This window comes from Trachinotus anak, unplaced genomic scaffold (assembly GCF_046630095.1).
Source record: "Trachinotus anak isolate AG129_WGS33_773 ecotype Australia unplaced genomic scaffold, CSIRO_AGI_Tana_v1 ptg000013l, whole genome shotgun sequence".
NCBI classification, from domain to species: domain Eukaryota; kingdom Metazoa; phylum Chordata; class Actinopteri; order Carangiformes; family Carangidae; genus Trachinotus; species Trachinotus anak.
Window position 1 is genome coordinate 11,893,759 of NW_027273864.1, and position 18,617 is coordinate 11,912,375.

The window sequence follows — 18,617 nt, forward strand, 5'->3', positions numbered from 1 at the left end:
GCTCATTCATGCTCACAGACCTGCAGACATATGTACTATGTTTAGTCCCACGTGGTCCGGAGCTGGCACAATGCATGAATCCAATCTGCATCAGTGAACTGTGTAATGTTGGTTGATGATGGAGCAACTAAAAATCCTTCTCATGTTTTCTTTTATAATTCTGTCTTTGAAGAAGTCTGCAGGATAAAGCCCCCAGAGGTAAAAGAATTTGGCTTTTTATGGGGGGTGGGGGGCCTGGGAGACAAAAACATACACACTACAAAGACACTGATACGAAGAACAAGGACAAATTGTTCGCCTGGTAAATTGATGCAACTGTGATACATTAACAATGTATACAATATAGTTTCAAGCACATCCTGAATGTTCATTTAAATGCATTTCTTTTATCAAATTATCTATCTGTTTCTGTGCAAACCTGTGAATAAAAGTTTGCCACATTTCAGCAACATTTTCCTCACATACATGACCACCTCCGCTCTCTGTTGATTGGATAGCTATATTCTATGTTTGGGCATGAGCCAATCACACATGTAGGACAAATTAAGTGACCAATGGCGGATTTCCATCTAGGTCAGCATCTTTTATTCAGGAGGCACGCGTACACAGTTACATGCCATCCTGCCCCAGGGGCCCTGCAGAGACCCACTCTGCCACCAAGAGATGGCCCACCATTTTGTTCTGTTTTGAAATTTATCTCCATGCATGAGATTAGCTGGGGGGGCCCACGAGCACGTCCCTTTGTTGTGTATCCCAGTTTGGATATTTCCCGGCTGGTGTCTGTGCGTGCAAGTGTGTGCAGGGCATGCATTCATGGTGCTAGGCTTGTGAGCATGCAAATGCTTGTGTGTGTGTGTGTGTGTATGTGTGTGTGTGTTTGTGTGTGTGTGTGTGTGTATAATGGAGGTTTTGCTCATAGCAGGGGCGAAAACGATCTCGATGGAGACATCTGATGCCCATTCTGTGTATGAAACTGTAGTGCACTGCTGCTGAGCTTGAGGAGAACGCTTAAAGCATCTCAATCTGTCTGCAATGTTTACAGCAACACACACCTCACAATACAAACCCTACACATTTGTATGTGCAGTAGATGCCTGTGTGCTGGGGTCAAAGGTAAAACAAGGCATTTCTGAGGGTCACAAGAGACTCTTCCTTGAACTGTTCATGACCCCTTGGTGGTGCACTGCGCCCTAACGCATGGCTAATCATTCCAAACACTTAAACATACATAAGCTTTTGTGGGGGAAAAAAAAAAAACTGCACCAATTGGCACGGTGCGTTCTTCGGAAATCAGCTGTCGACAACACAGGCAGAGAGCAAGGAATAACATCATACTGAATGTACACAAGTAGGAACACAAGTATGTAAAGTTGGTCATGAGGCTTTACGATGCCACTGCACCAAAATGTAAAAAAGCTGTCTCTCTCAGCCGTTGGTTTCCCTCCACAGACTTAAAGCAGCAACAAAGCAACTAGGTAGAGAGCGAGAGACAGAGAGGGAGAGGAAGAGAGAGACTGGGGATGTGGTTGCTATAGTAACCATCTGGTGGGTCTGAACTGTTTCTCCCTGGCATTCATTTCGTCATATTGAGCCTCTGTCTCTCTTCCTCTCTCTTCCTCTACTCTCACTTTTGTTTATCCCTCTCTTTTCCTCCTTCTCTCCTGGCTCTCCATCTCTCTTATCTCCTCATCTCCCTCTCGTGCCACTCTCCCACTCTCTTCCGATCTGCCTGCCTGCCTGCCGTCCTTCCTCTTCCCTCCTCCCTTCCCTCTTCCAGCTCTCCTCACTTTCCTTGGAAAGAGTGTTTAATGTCAATGCGGAGAGGTCCTTCCATCTATGTCTTTTTGGCTGTTTGTCCATTTTTATCACTCTGACCTGACACTCCCATCTGTTAAACCTTAACTCTTAGCCCTAATTCAGACAAGAGCAATTCATGAGGACAGTGTCCACCGTGCCAGAATATGGGTGCGATTCAGGGCTTTTGGAGATGAGTAAAAAGCTGGAATGATATCTGAGAGAGAACTTGCTTGAGAGATTGACGTCATCTGCAATCACGATTTAGCTGCAACCAAAGTGCGTTTTATCATCATATCATAGGCAGGGTTGTTCTTTGGTCAAATAATCAGATTCAGCCCCCCCCCCCAAGAAAAAAAAAATTGACATAAAACCTTACTCAGGAGCAGACAGAATATTCTGGTGTGGTGTCTAAAGGGAAATGTATTTAGTTTTTCTGACCAGGACTGCATTTTCCTTTTCCCCTCTTATCAGCAGTCGTCCTTGCTTGTGAATTCCCAGCAGGGTCTCAATCACAAGAGAATACCTGATCCCAATGCCAATTGAGCTTTACCACCACACCCACACACACACACACACACCCATACAGACTCATGGACACAAAAGTAGCAAAGATCTGAGTAAATACACCAACATATGCACACATGAAGTGGAATGACATGCAAATGTTCACACAGCCATTTGCATGCCACACATCTTCTATGACTGCATCATATAAAGCCCATTGATACGCGCCAAGAAAAAGAGGAGGTGATTTTCCCAGTGAGTGCTTCAGCATGTGAGGTCACTGCGGGTATTTCCCTTTGACGACGCAAAGGTCAGATTCAGGAGTCCAGAGGAGAGGCTAGCACTGGGTTTTTCCCTGGGATAACAGTCAGGACTGTGTGTGTGTGTGTGTGTGTGTGTGTGTGTGTGTATGTGAGAGAGAGAGAGAGAGAGAGAGAGAGAGAGAGAGAGAGCGAGAGTGTGCAGCTTCAGTTTGAAGGGTGCGGTTTTCCTCCTGGGGTCAGTGATCTATGAATGCTCTCCTCCCTCTCTTTCTCCCATGAATGTTTCTTTCTCCTTCATACCTTCATGTTGCTCCTCTTCGTTCTTCCACTTTCTCTACACCTGTCAGAGCTTATGTAACCTGTTCTTGACTTATGCCAGCCCCCTTTCACAGCACCAGTGATTAGCCTCTAATCAGTCCTCAACACAAAACCCATTTGCCACAATATTATATAAATCGTGACTGGTTGATAAAAAGCTTCCCATTACATTAATGGAGTATTAATTCATTGTAAAGTGTAATTTTGAGCCTCTTCCAGCAACGATGGCCACCCAGCCCAAGTGTGTGCTTGAATTTGAACTTATCTGGCCAGCCTGAGGTGAGCAGCATCTGCTGCATCTCAGTGATAACAGCATTAGGACTACAGTCTAAGGCTGTACCATTGAGGGTGTGTGATAAACTAATAATCTGCATTTGAGACAAGTCTATATGCTTCAACGAGAATACGTGTTAGTTATATAAGATGAATATATGTTATCTTGATTACCTGATAAATACCAGGATTCTGGACCAGGACTCACATACAAACTTTACATCACAGATTGTGGCTGGATGAGACCAACAGCAAAAAAAGAAGCACACAGTGACCATGCACACTATAAAGTCTGAGCTCCTCCCAAAGAGATGTGGTAAATGTGTCCTAACAGATCAGGAAGTCATTTGATAAACTCCACACTCCTGTATATGATTTTCACAGATATGAATACAACGATTGACTTTACTGCTGAGTTTAAAATCTAGGCAATTATTTCTAAAGGGTGTATACTGTGATATAATGTTATAGTTATTGATCAGTTGCTCTACAATTATACTGTATATTTTCCTTGTATTAGAGTAGGGTGGCACTAACTGATTCTCTTTTTATTAAACAAAATGAGAGTTTAATATTGGAAAACTGAATTACTGCATCAGTCAAGTCATTCAAACTGCTTGAGAAAAATCTTGATATCTTATAATACTGCACATTGGTGAAGCTCATAACCTTAATCATTTTTGTTGAGAGAGTCAGAGGTGCTGTTTGAGCTTGGTGGTCAGTTTGAGGCATTGTTATGAAACGATCCTATTTAGTGTCAGTGTTTGTGTGTTCACACCTGCTGCCTCCTTAATGCACTTTTTCTTTCTTCTGTGCTTGCTTGTTATGATTATTAGGATTACGCAGTGTAATTTTGCAGTGTTTGTGACTGATGCACCTGCAATTCAGCAATTCAGATGGTGAATCTGTTGGTTGCCTTATGTTGTCTCTTCCTTTCAAGCCTCTGCTAAAGCAAACACATGCTGGTAGTCAGTATTCTGTGAGTCACATGTGTTGCTGCATTTGTAGTTGTGATTTACTACAGGTTTCTCACTGCCTGGATTGCTGCTGTTCGTGTTGCAATCACTGCAAAATTATGTAATGTGGGAAGGAGGAAAGTTTCAAACATCAGGGGGATGTAATGCCAAATACAGGAAAAGAGACAAAGCAAATAACAGTGCACCTTTAAATGACACTTAATGCGCAGCTGTGTGCACGACAGATAACAGTCTCAAAACGGACACCTGGACATTATGAGCTTTACCAAACTGGTAATTTCAGCAGGACTATTGTAATGTGGCTCCTCTTCAATCTTTACAGCAGCATATTACTGGTTAAGTCCTACAGGTTTGACTGTATAGGTATAATACGTGACCTTGTGTTGAGACTGATCATAGCTAAACTTAGTCCAGTCATACGAGGCTTTCACTGTAATATTTTGAATGAAAGGATCCATCAGCCAGACAATAATAAAGCATTACTCCCTGAATGTAACATCCTCTCATCCTGTGTGAGGGGATAGGCTGTTACTGCAGTAGCTGCCATCGTCATGGTTGACTGCCGTCTTGGAAGAAGGGACTATTTTGGCAGGATAATGCGGTCACGCCACTGAGTGAATAGGGGGTCTTGAGAGAAGAGGGCAGAGATAAGAGAATGGAGAACATTCCATTAAAGATAGCGATGGTATCAAGCCGAGGCTCAGGGAAGACTATTCTGCACCGAAACCCACCGCAGCACCCATCGAGTGCAAGGTGCATCTGTTACCATGGTACCCGGCCCAGGCAGCCCCTTTCATGTCTGTCAAGACTGGGGAGGGAGAGACTAGCAATGTTAGTCTCGCCTGCAGTTGGAGCTGAAACGGACACGTGTGTGCCTATGTGCATGTGCACATATGTGTCCCTAGTACACATCCCAGCGGTCTGGGGTTTAAGATGCTGTACACTGACAGAGGCTCGTCACATAACATGAATCATTTAGTCACCGCAGCAGAGTTGGAAATGTCACGTCTCATCAGTGTTCCTCATGCCTCGGTGCCCCTACACCATTTACATCTCTGGCAATGGAGTTAAAGGGAGGACTTGATTAAAGAGAGGAGCTGAGATTTTAGATGCAAACAGACATTTATTGCATTGGGAAGCAGTGGTGTACATTTTCCCCACAGAATCATATGCAATACTGTAGCACTTGATGAGATCGTAGTCTGTTGCGCAGTTGTCCGAGCCGAGTGTCTCAACTCTCTTTTAAACAAATCACGACAAAAGTGTAGATTTCAAATTCTCAATGAGATTATTGGCTCATCTTTCTTCCCATTTATGTCTCCTTCCATATCTGATCTTTCCAAGGAATGGGATGCTACTTTCTCACAGTGGAAAATGCTGACTTGACCTTCCTTGGCAGCCAGATAGGCAATCCAATAACAACAGGGGAAACTGTACAAGGAACATCCCCAAAAGTCAGCCAAGCCATTTGCTATTGTCTTTAACTTTCGGATACAAAACTAGATATTTGTGGTTTTGCTACAGTTTTAAAACAGCTTAAAAAACAAAAAGCAACATCAAGTACATCATTCCTTATTGTAAACCACAATCAACACTAAACAGTAAATAGTACTTCGTCATAATCTTTATTACAAGATATTAGGCCACTGTACAAATCAGTGTGAATCGTACAGTACAACGCAGAATTAAGACTGTTTCTCGAGGTTTGTCATTCAAAGCTGTATACGAGGTGCTTCAAGAATACACAAGAGTTTCAGAACTTCTGACGTGCATGCATGATTTCATATTTGCCATGCATGAGTTGGTATTTCAGTGTTTTAAGAAAGAGCCCTAAAAAATGGCAACCCAACAAAACAACTGAACCGTATGAGTAAATGTATAAAGCACAAAAAAGAACAAGTTATTCGGTACAGTATATCCCTCATGAGATTTGGCACACACGATAATGCACAATGCAATATAAATAGTTTATCAATAGGGTGTGTACAGTCAAGTTACAGTATCAACCAATCCAGGTTAAAGCCTGGGAAGCTTACAAACAGGTGGGAGGTACACTGTATATAAATGACTCATTAGCTGCAAAATATGGTAACAAAAAACACTCAGGCAACATCGAGAATTGTTAAGTGAAAAAAAATATCACTCTCATTCGCTCAAAGTTTTCTTGACATACAAAAAACACTCCCTTCGGCCTTAAGTCACTGCAAAAGACATATTCCAAAAGGATCAATAAATAAAGTCTTCAACACAGAGAACAAACCAGTTTACCGATTCCCACTTTGTGCAAGAAAATATGGGCTACCCTTTCCATATTTACAAACTATGTTCTTCATTTGCGCTCAATCAAAATGAAGAGAAGAAAGAATGGTACCATAGGTTTGATTGATAAGATATAGGAGAAGTGTGTGCTTTAGTTTTTATATTAGATTTATCTCTGTATCCTGTCCCTGATTTCTGCATTTCGACAGCTTCGCCTCCTCCCTCCACCTCGTCCCCCCCCCCCTCTTGTTGTCTTCTCTGCTTTTGGATTTATGGCGAAACCCTGTAATCGAGGGTGTGTTTGTTTGTGTGTGTATGTGTGTGTGTGTGTGTGTTTTGGGGGGGTCCACCTGGGGGTCTCCATTGCTGCCATTTTCCCGCCCCTGCCAGTGTGTCACCCGGATGGTCATGACTGACAGGGAGAGGAGGGTGTGGAAGTGCTGCTTGCTGCCACATGAGAGAAAGTGCTTATATACAGTGTCTTTGGATTAAAACTGGTAAATATCGCCATAAAAAATTTCAAGAGTGTCTTTTGGGGGGTGGTGAGCCGAGCGCTCTAAGCCTCTGCTGGGGTCTTCTCTGTTCCATTTTTCAGTGCTTCGTCGTCGCCATTCTCGTCCTCGATCACAACTGTGGATGACAGGGGAGAGAGTTAATGAGGGGGGCTCATCTTGGTGTGGCGTCTTGAAAATTCACCACTGACTGACAGGAGGGCATTAAAGCCCAGGACCATAAGCGCTGCACTGCATGAGCAGGAGTGGTGTGTGTGCATGCATGAAAGAGTAAGAGCAGGTACAAAGAGAAAGATAAGCATACGCGTGACAGATGTGTGATGCACATCTGTGAATGTGCATGTCTGAATTTCTGCATGTCTTCTTGCTGTGCGCCTACAGATGCAATTCTTACGTGTCTGTCTCTTTGCCGTGTCTGTCCAGGTTGTGTGTGTACACTGCTGTACGTGCAACTGTGTGTGTCTGTGCCACCACAAGTGAGCATCAATTTTCCTCATGGATTACATCAGGAATGCAAGAAACACAAAAGCAAAAAAAATAAAAAGATTAAAAAAAAACAAAAAAAACACAAACAGTCCGACTGTATCATGCAAACACAAAAACCACAAGTGCACAGCATTTAAAATCTCAATTACACCAAACATTCATTGAGGAGGGGACATTCAGCACAACTCTGTTGAGCGGGATTCAGAGGGCATTTATCAGCACGCACTGCGCATCCAACTTGTGTTGCAATGCGAACAGAATATTTAAAAACCCATACATCCCACATGCATGCAAACAATAGGCTGTGTCACTGATCTTACACTCCACCGAAGACCATGTCAAGGCAACGGTGTTGCCCATCTGGCTTCACACGGAGACATCCTCAATTACGATCCACTAGTAACCTATGTGCGCATTCAACACATCACCATATACACGAAAACGCCTTAATTATATAATTACCCCGTTTGCTCCTGCCTATTTGTCCGAGTTTCGGCGGACGTTTATTCTGTGAGCCACTGAAGAAGTTGTTGGTGTCTTGAAGACGACAGGTGAAGGAAAGGTGTCCCTCGTCGCCCTCATTTCCATAATGACTCATTTTTTCTTCGTTGAAAGGCAGCACTTCCGACATCTCCAAATGCGTCTTTATCACCAAGGCGCACAAACTGAAATGTATAGCTCGTCGCCAAGCTTGAACTCGGTCGTCTACAACAAACAAAAGAGAGGGGGGGGAGGAAGGGGGGGGGGGGGGACACAATGTAATCTGCTGACACGATCTAGCCCTTTCTGTTTACCCCGAAGACACGTGTCTGTCTTCGTAGGTACGCAACAGAAATAAGAGTAAATCAAAATGTCCTCAGTTTCCTCGCTTGCGGAGCTTCGGCAACATTATTCAGAATTTCCAGAGGTTTTTCTTTTCTTTTTTTTTTCTTTTTTTTTCTCTGTGCGTATTGCTTGGAAATGGAGGCGCACGTACGAGAGAGCCGTGGAGCGCCCGCTGGTTTCGAGCGGCTGAACCCGTCGCACGGAAAATCTGAGGAAGAAATGCAAATTGAGGAGCGATGCAAAACACGGATCCCGGGGAGACCTGGCGAGGGAGCTGCACGGGGTTTTTTGTGGTGCAGCCCAGAGAAGCTTCCAGCTGGAGTCGCGGTGTACAAATGCTCCACTCTCCGGGATCTAGATGCAATCAAATAAATGGCGATTGTAAATTCAGAGATGGCACATAAATGTGAGCCGGTTCAGATCTTTGGAAAACGTCGTTTACGCGCCACCACTCGACGAGTTTGAGAAGTTAAATCCTCAAACCTGTTTTTTTTTTTTTTTTTGTTTTTTTTTTTTTCAAATTTGACAAATGTTATTTGTTTTGTCATAAAGGGTTTTGAACAGTGGATGTATCCACCGAGTCAGAACTCACCAGAGGATGGCAGTATTTTCATAGACTGGGAATTGACTTTGGGGCCCAATGGCGCATTTTCAGTTCAGTCTTGGGGGCCTACGCTGTTTTCTAGAGACCTATAATGATAATTTGAAATGGTTGAGTTGGGGGGGGGGGGTATCACACCAGGGAACCGTGAATATGGACTCGGAAGACCTTTATGAAATTATCTGGATATTTGCTGAGTTAAATCTGGAACAGGTGGTTTTTTTTTTCTTCTTCCTTTTTTTATGACAAACCATCGTCCACATTTGAAATTGTTCCAGGTTTAATTCGGTAAATTGTCAAGAGAACTTTATAAAACATCATACTGAGATTTCTGAGGAAATACACAAAAACAACACAGTTTTATCTTTAATCAGTTTCCCAAAACAAACCAAAAAAAAAAAAAAAACCAAAACGATTTTATAAATTCTGGTTTTCCTAAAAATGACCTCACTGTTTCCACAGACCTTATAGGATCCAGTTTTTTGTTTTTTGTTATCACAAAAGGTGCAAAGTTACAAGATCAGAGGGTTGTATGAAAACTGGTTTGCTTTCTTAAACAAAATCCCCAGGGATTGTCTTTAGGTTGCAACAAATTCTCACTGGGCTTACCACCCACTGCTGTCTGTAGTGTTTACATAAATCTGTCTTCTAAAGGAGCAGCAGCACAAAGAGATGGTATTACAAAAGAGATGTGCAGTACAGGACATAAATCTTGACATCTTGATTATCCTCTCTGAGGAGGACTCAATCAAATATCATTACGCAGACAATGAAATGAAAGGTGATATCCAAGCCTGATGCAGAACTAACTTTAATATGCTGTCAGCTATTCATAAAGGAGGTGCAGTCGTGACACACCTAGTCCCTACAGACTTACAGAAGCCATGATTTTATCAGAGGCTCGTCTTTCATCTCAGAACATCTCAGTAACAACTCTTTGAGTTTCACGTATATTGTTTCACAGTATGTGCTGATATTTTCATCACAACTGATTTCTGTCTCTTTTTTTCAGATTATTAGGCCTTCTCAAAGCAGCACTCTAATTTTTACACAGTGGCCACTGCAGCTACAAGCGACAATCACTGGACCGTGCTAAATGCTATTGTAAGAGTAACACAAGTGGAGAGCGGACACCTTAAATGACCTGTTGTATTACTTGATAATGGATGTGCTTGCATATTGATGTGGTTGGTTTAAAGCCCCTGAAAACTTGGTTTCAAGTATTTCTTTATACCATTAAATATTAGTGAGTAATAAAGCAAGAAAGTGGAAGTTCAGAGAAAAAAAACATCACCTCTAAATGCAGCTGCTTATCAAATTCAAACAGACAAGATCACATTAACCCTGTTTTGGCTTCCCTTCACTGGTGACCGGTCCATTTTGAAGTGATTTTAAGATTTTATTAATCACATTTAAAGTGCCTCGTGGACTAGCTCTTACTGCTGCTCCACTATGAGCCGGAGTAAAGCCTCAGATCAACAGGGAGTGCTCTTCTGGCTCTTCCTAAGGCCGCGTTCCTACTTTAAGCAGCCGAGGCAGGTACATTTGTGGGTACATGTTGTTTCAGGTACTGACAATGAAATACAAACACTGGAAGAGCTGCTGACGTATTATGGAACTTGACACCAGAATCAAAAATGGCATCCTGTCCTTTGAATAAAAACTGCTCGCTCACTGCTCACTGCTCGCACATGAGCCAAAAATGTTTGAGTTTGAGAGTTGTGTGTCCCACTGCAAGGATGCATCTGTGTTTCCCCTGCTGGCTCCAGCCGTGTGTTCCCACTCAGAGCATAGACTCTACATTGTAATGGCATCACGAAAATAAAGCTCACTTTTTTGGGGTCTGAGGAAGTTTCACAAATATGCTGCATCTGTCTTCTAGATGTGGCACAATACAACATAAAAATCAGACCTTACCTGACGCAGTTTGCCACCCAACTCTTGGTTCAGGCCATGGTTATCTCTCAGCTTGACTATTGCAATGCCGTTCTGGCAGGCCTCCCTACATGCAGAGTGAAACCCTTACAGATGGTCCAGAATGCAGAGGCACTTCTGGTTTTGGATAAGCCTAAAAGGGCACATGCCACTCCACTGGCTACCCAAGGCCACTCAAATCAAATAAGTCACTAATGCTGTCTTCAGAGTGACCTCTGGGTCTGTATCCATCTACTTGACCTCACTCATACAGGCTTATGCTCCTTCTCAGCCACCACGTACCTCCAAGGAACATCGTCTGGCATTGCCATCCCTGCAGACAAGCCAATCACAGTCCAGACTGTTCTCGTCTGGTTCCCTGATGGTGGAACAAGCTACCAAATGCGATCAGAGCAGGGGCGTCCCTCTCTATCTTCAAGAATCTCTTGAAAACTCATCTCCTCTGAGAGCACCTCCTCTCCTAACACCTCTAACAACCTGACATGCCTAACTAGCACTTACTATGCACTTCTTAACATGATCTTGCACTTGCTGAATAGATGTAGTACTAAGTGCGTACTCCAAGGTCTCCTACTGCACTGAATCTTGAGTGTTGTTCCTCACTTGTAAGTTACTCTGGATAAAAACATCTGCCAAATGAGTAAATATAAATGTAAATATAAAACCTCAATGGATTAAATATTCATAAATAATAACCAGATCCATCTCTTTGATAATGGTGGTCTATGAGGAAAATGCTTTTTCGCTGAGTGATGGCGCTGTATCCAGCTCTCTTAATGCATTCATAGGAGGAACACATTTATGTTTAACAGCTTATTAGATGCCAAAACACAGCACAGTGGTTACAACTCTCTTATAAATGTTATAAGCAGTGCCCATATTACAAAGTAATCCAACAGGGATGTGCCCTTGCACGCAGGTGATTGATCAGATTTGAGTGACAGCAGCTGGGAAAAATAAACCAATGACCAATCACAACTGTGTTCATATTCTGATTCAAATGTTGCTAAATTCTGATTGGTGCATAGAAGTTTGTGACGTCACCCTTTTTCCAAACTTCTTCTCAATTCAAATCAGTGAGAAAAGCAAAGACAAAAAGACAGGCTCAAGAAATCTCTCGTGTGTGAAATAACAAACACAGTTCTAACTTTATTTTTGGTGAGCGTGTGTGTGTTCATGTCTGACCCCATATGACCTCAAAGTAATAAGCTGGGGTTGTTGGGGCCTTTCTGATAAAATCATCCAGAATCAAAATGAACTCAAGTCACACATTCTCTAAATTTGAATATTTATTGGCATAAAGGGTTTGTTTTATCTTTTTTTTTTTTTGTTACAAGTTATTAACCTCACATCGCTGGAATTAAATGTGTTATAAAGTGCCCTGTTTAGTGGATCCCACAATCACTGTAGGTGGCAGAGACCAATGTTCAGAGCCAGATAATATGAGAGTATGAGATAGATCACCTTTATTCAAAACGTCATCAGAATAATCAGAGCAGTACTGACTGTGAAAACAAATCTGCCTCTGGGACAACAAAGACTATCTATCTATCTCAGTGGTTGAGAACCTCTGCACATTTTCCACAGAGCGACCTTTGTTCCATGCCAGCTCAAACATTTCCAGGCATAAATGGTTACTTTCATCATCTTAGTTTTATCCCTTTCTTCAGTAGCCGGTGCAGCGTAAATAAGACCCGTAGATGGTTTGGTCTATCCACCGGCGGAATTTAGACACCGCCGTGTAGACTCCTGGAAACTTAGCATCTCCACAGCCGTTGCCCCAGGAGACCACGCCATAGACACGCCCCCCGCACAATAGTGGCCCACCAGAGTCACCCTGCAAGGACAAGACAACACCCTCCATCAGTTACCTTGTCATTGTGCCTCATGGAAAACCTCTCAGTGTTGCTTTAAAATCCTTGTTGGTGTTTCAGGATACACTAAATTATACCAAGAATATGAGCAGTGGGGCCTTGGAAACAACCATTTCAAGAAGCATTTACTGTTCCAGTGGCTTAGATGTCAACTCAAACCACAGTAACATGCCATTCCCAAACTTCTATAGAAACTCATGGTGTTTGCCCAAAATAAATGTATTAGTAGAGAAAACTTACTTAGAAAAAAGTCATATTCTGATTTTATGTTTTACATCTAATCTATGTCTGTTACTGTTGAAATGCTATATTTCATAAATAACATGTCAGAAAATCACATATGCCTTTATCATGTGAATTTAGCATATGTGAAATTTGTTTGATATGTGCTAAATTTACATGTGACTTTAATTGTATTTATTTATTTTTATATAAAGGCTAAGGTGAGATTAAGACTTTTGAAAGACTAAGAGTTTTGAAATGGACAAAATGTGGCTGGTCTACAGTACAGGCCCATCAGAAGAGCCCTAATTTATCAATGCCATTTTCTGTATATTTTACTGTAAAGAAGTATTTTAAACTTTCATAATCTCATATGGTAATCTCTTTCTTCTATTTGGAAATGCCAAAACACAAAGTAGCCTACTGTAGCATTAAATATAGCACTTTTTAATTAGTCATCCAGCTCCTTACCTAAGGCAGAATATAGCCTGCTGGTATATCACACATTGAATTTCATGTAGTTTTCTTCTCACACCGAGGGCTGCGGCAGAAATCCTTATATCATACAAATAACCAAATCAGAGCATGCAGTTGTCTGTGTATACACGTTACTGTACCTCAAAATTACAGCAAGGTTTTCTACCCTGATGCTATTTCAGGGTTGCTTTTCCACCTCTTCTGCAACTATCATACAATTCCTGAGGGTGGGCTGCCACGTCTGTTTAATAAAATCTCGTAGCTGAACCAACACTGACATGATGAACTGTATCCTCATGCTGTCATGGGGATGAGCCTCCCAAAACTGTGTTATTGTTTCGCTTTAATGTGAGCTGATGAAAAGAGGATGCCCCTGTGCTCTTTGATATACACTGGGAAGCAAGGCCAGCGCCTTGGAGAGTGTATTATTTTAAAAACAGATTTCATGGCTTTTTAAAGCTCCAAAGATTGTGTTTATCACCATGGGCCAGATTGGACAGCCATTAATGTGCAACACCCACTTAGCTTGAAGCTGAAGCTGATTAAAATAATTGCTTCACATTAATGAAAGAAGGTATAATAGCATTTGTTTCCTGTACCTTGCATGCATCTTTTCCTCCAGTCCTGTAGCCAGCACAGATCATGTTTGCTGTAATGTTTCCATTAAAGGACTCACTGCTGTTACATCTTGCCGTTGAAACAATGGGCACTGTGACCGTCCTCAGGGTGAAGTGGGCCTGGCCTCCACCCAGACTGTTGTAGCCCCACCCAGACACCCGACACACCCGGCCTTCAACCACACCTGTCCCCTGCCTGGGAAGAGGTGCCAGTGACACGTATTTGTTCAGCACCATGGGGGCCCGCAGCTGGACGGACAATCAGAGGAGAGTTTCCATATGGGCAGTGGATAAAATGACACTATGCGATGTAAAAGGGTCAGAAATTTATTATCAAGCTTTAATTCTATTTTGGAACAAAGTTTTTTAGGCCCATAACTTTGCTCTCAGCCCCATTTCCTGCTGCAGCTAGCAGCCAATTTCTGCAGAAATGCTCTGATAAGCTACTCAGCACCAAACTTGGTAGAGACTAAAACAGATCTAAAAGGAGAGTGTATCTTGGACTTACATTTGTGAGATAATCAGAAACACAATCACAAATGCATGTTAATACGTCTCTGTTTCTGCTGGATGGGTAAATAGGCAACTGTTTGCTAACGTGTTTACCATGTCAACTTTATAAGGTGATAATATGTCAGTGTTTTGTGAAAAGGCTTGTTCTGCCCGAGAAGACCAACACAATTAAGTAATGCTGCAGTCAAAACAAAGATACAGTTCTTAATTGATTTAGACTAAATTTACATGGGTTTTATCAAATTGCTTTGCCCATTGAGTTTGACAGACTAATGGGAGACTATTGAGTGGTGGACCACTTTTAGACTGAACCAAGCAAAGCACAAAAGAATAAACATGAAATAGACACTGATAACATTATTGTATGTATAAATCTCTGCACTGTTTCTGCAGTACCTTAATGAGCATGATGTCAGCGTTGTTGGTACTCCTGTTGTAGAGGGGATGGGTGACCAGCCTGTGGGGTTTAGCATACTGCTCAGTACCCTCGAAGGTATTCACTATGTAGTCACCCGCCACTATCATCATGTGCTCTGCCCTAAAAGACAAGGCATTTCAATTTTACATCACATTCATCAATAAATATAGCACAAATAATATATCATGCCCTTGAGATTTGATCATCGCTGAGTACCTCCAGAGGGTAGAAGAGGAGGAAAAATCAGCACAGGCCTGTTTTCAGCACCCCAAATTGGAGCAATATTGACTATGATCTTGATATTTTAGCGTCTCATTTTCTCATCTTTATTGTGACCAGTATACAAAGTCATTGAGTGTGCACACAGGTTGACTGTGTCCACTGTGAAGCCAGAACTGTGTGTCTGCCAGGGAACAATGGCTTACTGTGTGTGGACAGGGCTGGGACAGTATAACAGAAATACAGCCAATTTCCTGGATCCAGACAAGATCACACTTCACGCTCTTTCTCACTCATACACACACACCAACACACACACCAATGATGGGCCAAGGTCAGCTGACTCGACCGCTTCTGTGTGCTGCTTGACTTCCCAGTGGCCTGTATACGGGTTTACTTTGCATCTTGATCAAGCGGCATCGTTTTGACGTTACCTACCTGTAGCAGAATGGATGTTTACTCTTAGGCATCTGTCGGAACCATCTGCTCACCATATACAAAGTCATGCAAAGTTAGCTTCTACTCAGTGACTTCTACAGAGTCCGCTGAAAGAACACCAGAAGAATGTCATCGCCTGTGCAAGTGTCTCAGAAACAGTTTGATCTTTACCTTGAGTAAAGTTCAAACATAACTGTCAGGTCAAATTTTAGATTTATCATGGACGTAGTATTTAACATAATCTATTCAGGAGACAGGAAGACAGTCTTGAGTCTTGTTAGATGATTCTTCCTTTGACCATTATTTTTGGGTTCATAAAACCAAAGGTTGTAGAACAGGAGTCTCCAGCCATGCTGATGGCAAGTAGGCATAGTGCTTTGAACTAAATGTTAATGTCAGCATGGTAAGATACTCACAATGACAAGACTCGCATGCTGTTGTTTAGCAAGTGTCATGCTTACAATGTTCACCATCTTAGTTTGGCATGTTACTAACATTTGTCAATTAGCACTAAACACAAAGCTGAGATGGATGGGAATATCATTACTTGGTATTTGGTCATTAAAATTGTCACCTTATTATGGTTCTACAAGAAAGGTTAAAGGATATCATGGCAATTCACCTAATAGTTGAAATATTTCAGTCTCAACCAAAGTGGTAGACCAACAGACCAACCCCTATTTCCATCCATAGAGCTATGCTTTAAAACATAATGAATTTAACCCTTCCAACATGGAGTTCACAAAGATATATATTTTTGAGTTTTCACCCTTATTGATGAAAGCTATTGAGCATTCTTACCCGATGTTACAGTGCGCTGCAGTCAGCACCCAGTACCTGTGAACCAGTGATCCACCGCAGAAATGTTGGCCCCTGGTGCTCTGCAGTGACACAATGTATTTGATGGAGTTTGGAGCGGCCGTGTAACCACCTACTATACGGCCCTGCATGAGCACATGGCCTGTGTGGAAACACAAACATTGACAAGGAAGAAAAAGGAGCTGTGGCAGATTAATTTACAATTGCTTGATTAATTTACAATAGGTCTGTGAAGATTCTCAGTCATCCACATCATAGGGCATCTAGAAGTACTATATCAAAGGAAATGAGACTTGCTAGTTGTTGAAGTTGTTGTAAGTTAGTACTCACAAAGCTGATGGAGAGTGAACATCAAAACCACTTTTGCAAAAAACACACTTTCCCGTTCTTATGTATAAACTCGACACATTATGTCACTTTCATATCAGAAAATCAAATGGTTCATTCATACTTTCAGCTAAACTGCTAAATATCCAAAACATCCTGCAAGTAACAGCTCCTGAGGTATGGTTTCAGTCACACTTAAAAAGTCCATTTTATAAAACATGGGGAGCCTTCAGTGAACAAAAGAGAAACATGAAGAGTGAGGCCCTCCTAATCCCCCCGTTTCCCCCAGCCTAACAATTAGTGGTTTTCTGTCACCTGGGAGGCCACTGCGTAATGAATGTAATCCAATATAACCCAACCTTCTAGTGTCACCACCTCACTCCGGGCTTTGAAACATTAGAGTGGGGGCTCTCCCTACCTGCCTTATGCAACAGCTCAACAACTGTACACTGGCTTCAGGCTATACAGTCAGAGACGTGATGGGAACAGTCGAGACTATTTCCTGGAAATGTCTACAGCTGCTTTTTGTGACCATGTGTGGAAATGTATTTGAATATTGATGATCACTGATGAGGAGTAATCACAAACTAACTGGTTGAAGCTGTAAGGCAGTCGAAAGCAGTTTAAAAGAACGTTATTTTCTCTGCTTGTACAGTAAATAGCCTACTGTATAAAGCTGCAGCTAGAATCTGGTTGTCTTAGCTTAGCATAAAGGCTATGAAGGGGGGGGGGGGGGGGGGACTGCTACCCTGTGTGCACCTCTACAAAGTTATATCTCATTTGTCTAATCCATCAAACACTCAAATATTTAAACAACAGTTTGCTGTTTCTTGCAGAGTTATGTGCTGGACTATTTCTTGGCTGGGACCAGTTGCCAGGCAACCAACGGAGACTGAGGATGTTCCTGCTCCCAGCCAAGAGACAGTCTTGAAAATAACCTCTGTAAAACAGTGAATTGTTATTTGTTGTACAGATTTTTTTAAAAAAAGAAAAAAAAAGAGTGAGATATAATGTGTTGATTAGTGAGCTTTAGAAGTGCTGGTAGGATTTTGTTACCTTTGTACAGAGCTAGCTGTTTCCCCCATTTCCAGTCTTTATGCTAAGCTAAGCTAACTGGGTTCTGGTGGTAGCTTCATATTTAACATAAAGGCATGAAAGTGGTATCAAGCTTTTCATGGAACTCACAATAAGCACATGATGAATCATTGTCTTAAAAAACTCCTGTTCTTTCCCTTTCAAATAAGGAAATAGACCTCTTAAAATCAAAAGATGCCCCCTGGTTGCTGGTTGATAAACAAAACCATGAAACTGGCCACTTCCTTAACAATTGTTGAAAGAAAAGTTAGGACCTTTAAAATGCAACAGAATCCAACATTTAAAACTGAACAACGCATCACATATTTTGTTCCCAAAATTGAAAATCTTGTACTCACTGTGGACTGTCATCAGGTCCAGCAGCACAACACATAAACACGTGAGCAGGTTCATCATAGCTGTAAAGATGTTGGGATGTTATCCTATACCACACCAGCAGCTGAACCACTGCAGGCACACAACCTTCGTCCTCTGTCCCTGTCTGCTGGCCCAGCCTAAGCATCCACTCCTTTCTGCAAACAGTAGGAGTCACTTTTTTTCCAGGGGGAAGAAAAAAGTTTTTAATTTCATCGCTCATCATGTGGCACCAGGATCCAACACTGTAGCATTGATTGAAAAGGACAGAGACAAGAGACAGCAACAAAGTTCACCTTCAAAAACTGCCCAGCACTCCCCCCTCTCATCCCAGCACTATCACAACTCTTTCTCCTGACCCTCCGGACTTGTCGAAAGGCTTTACATTGTTGCCATAGCAACACAGGGTACTGTGCCGAGCAGGTTCATCTATACTGTATCAGCACACTCTGTCTGTGTCATCATCCTGGCTTATCCGTGCTGAAATGTTTCAG

At 42.1% G+C, this 18,617-nt stretch overlaps 2 protein-coding genes across 3 annotated transcripts; both read right to left on the reverse strand.

The window, feature by feature from the left end:
- Positions 1-5,738: 5,738 nt before the first annotated feature.
- camk2n1 (calcium/calmodulin dependent protein kinase II inhibitor 1) lies at positions 5,739-8,594 on the reverse strand. Of its 2 annotated transcripts, XM_071494999.1 has the most exons (3): positions 8,366-8,594; positions 7,852-8,094; positions 5,739-7,021 (listed from the first exon to the last, which is right to left on the reverse strand). In XM_071494999.1, the coding sequence occupies exons 2-3, from the start codon at positions 8,018-8,020 to the stop codon at positions 6,948-6,950; spliced, it is 243 nt and encodes an 80-aa protein (XP_071351100.1). In that variant the 5' UTR covers positions 8,021-8,094; positions 8,366-8,594; the 3' UTR covers positions 5,739-6,947. The 2 variants fall into 2 exon arrangements, with proteins under 2 accessions (XP_071351100.1, XP_071351101.1); XM_071495000.1 differs by lacking the exon at positions 8,366-8,594 and having other exon boundaries at positions 7,852-8,170.
- Positions 8,595-12,076: 3,482 nt separating this feature from the next.
- LOC139630918 (trypsin) lies at positions 12,077-18,486 on the reverse strand. Its single transcript, XM_071494772.1, has 5 exons — positions 18,108-18,486; positions 16,330-16,489; positions 14,850-14,991; positions 13,923-14,189; positions 12,077-12,587 (listed from the first exon to the last, which is right to left on the reverse strand). Exons 1-5 carry the CDS (start codon positions 18,163-18,165, stop codon positions 12,417-12,419), a joined length of 798 nt encoding a protein of 265 aa, XP_071350873.1. The 5' UTR covers positions 18,166-18,486; the 3' UTR covers positions 12,077-12,416.
- Between the last annotated feature and the right edge of the window lie 131 nt (positions 18,487-18,617).

Coding starts and splice junctions, on each gene's coding strand:
- camk2n1 (XM_071494999.1), bottom strand. CDS start 8,020: ATGTCGGAAGTGCTGCCTTTCAACGAAGAAAAAATGAGTCATTATGGA. Junction 7,022..7,851: donor AATAGGCAGGAGCAAACGGG/GTAATTATATAA, acceptor TGTCATCCACAG/TTGTGATCGAGGACGAGAAT.
- LOC139630918 (XM_071494772.1), bottom strand. CDS start 18,165: ATGATGAACCTGCTCACGTGTTTATGTGTTGTGCTGCTGGACCTGATG. Junction 16,490..18,107: donor GGACCTGATGACAGTCCACA/GTGAGTACAAGA, acceptor GTTTCCACACAG/GCCATGTGCTCATGCAGGGC. Junction 14,190..14,849: donor CTGACATCATGCTCATTAAG/GTACTGCAGAAA, acceptor TTGTCCGTCCAG/CTGCGGGCCCCCATGGTGCT.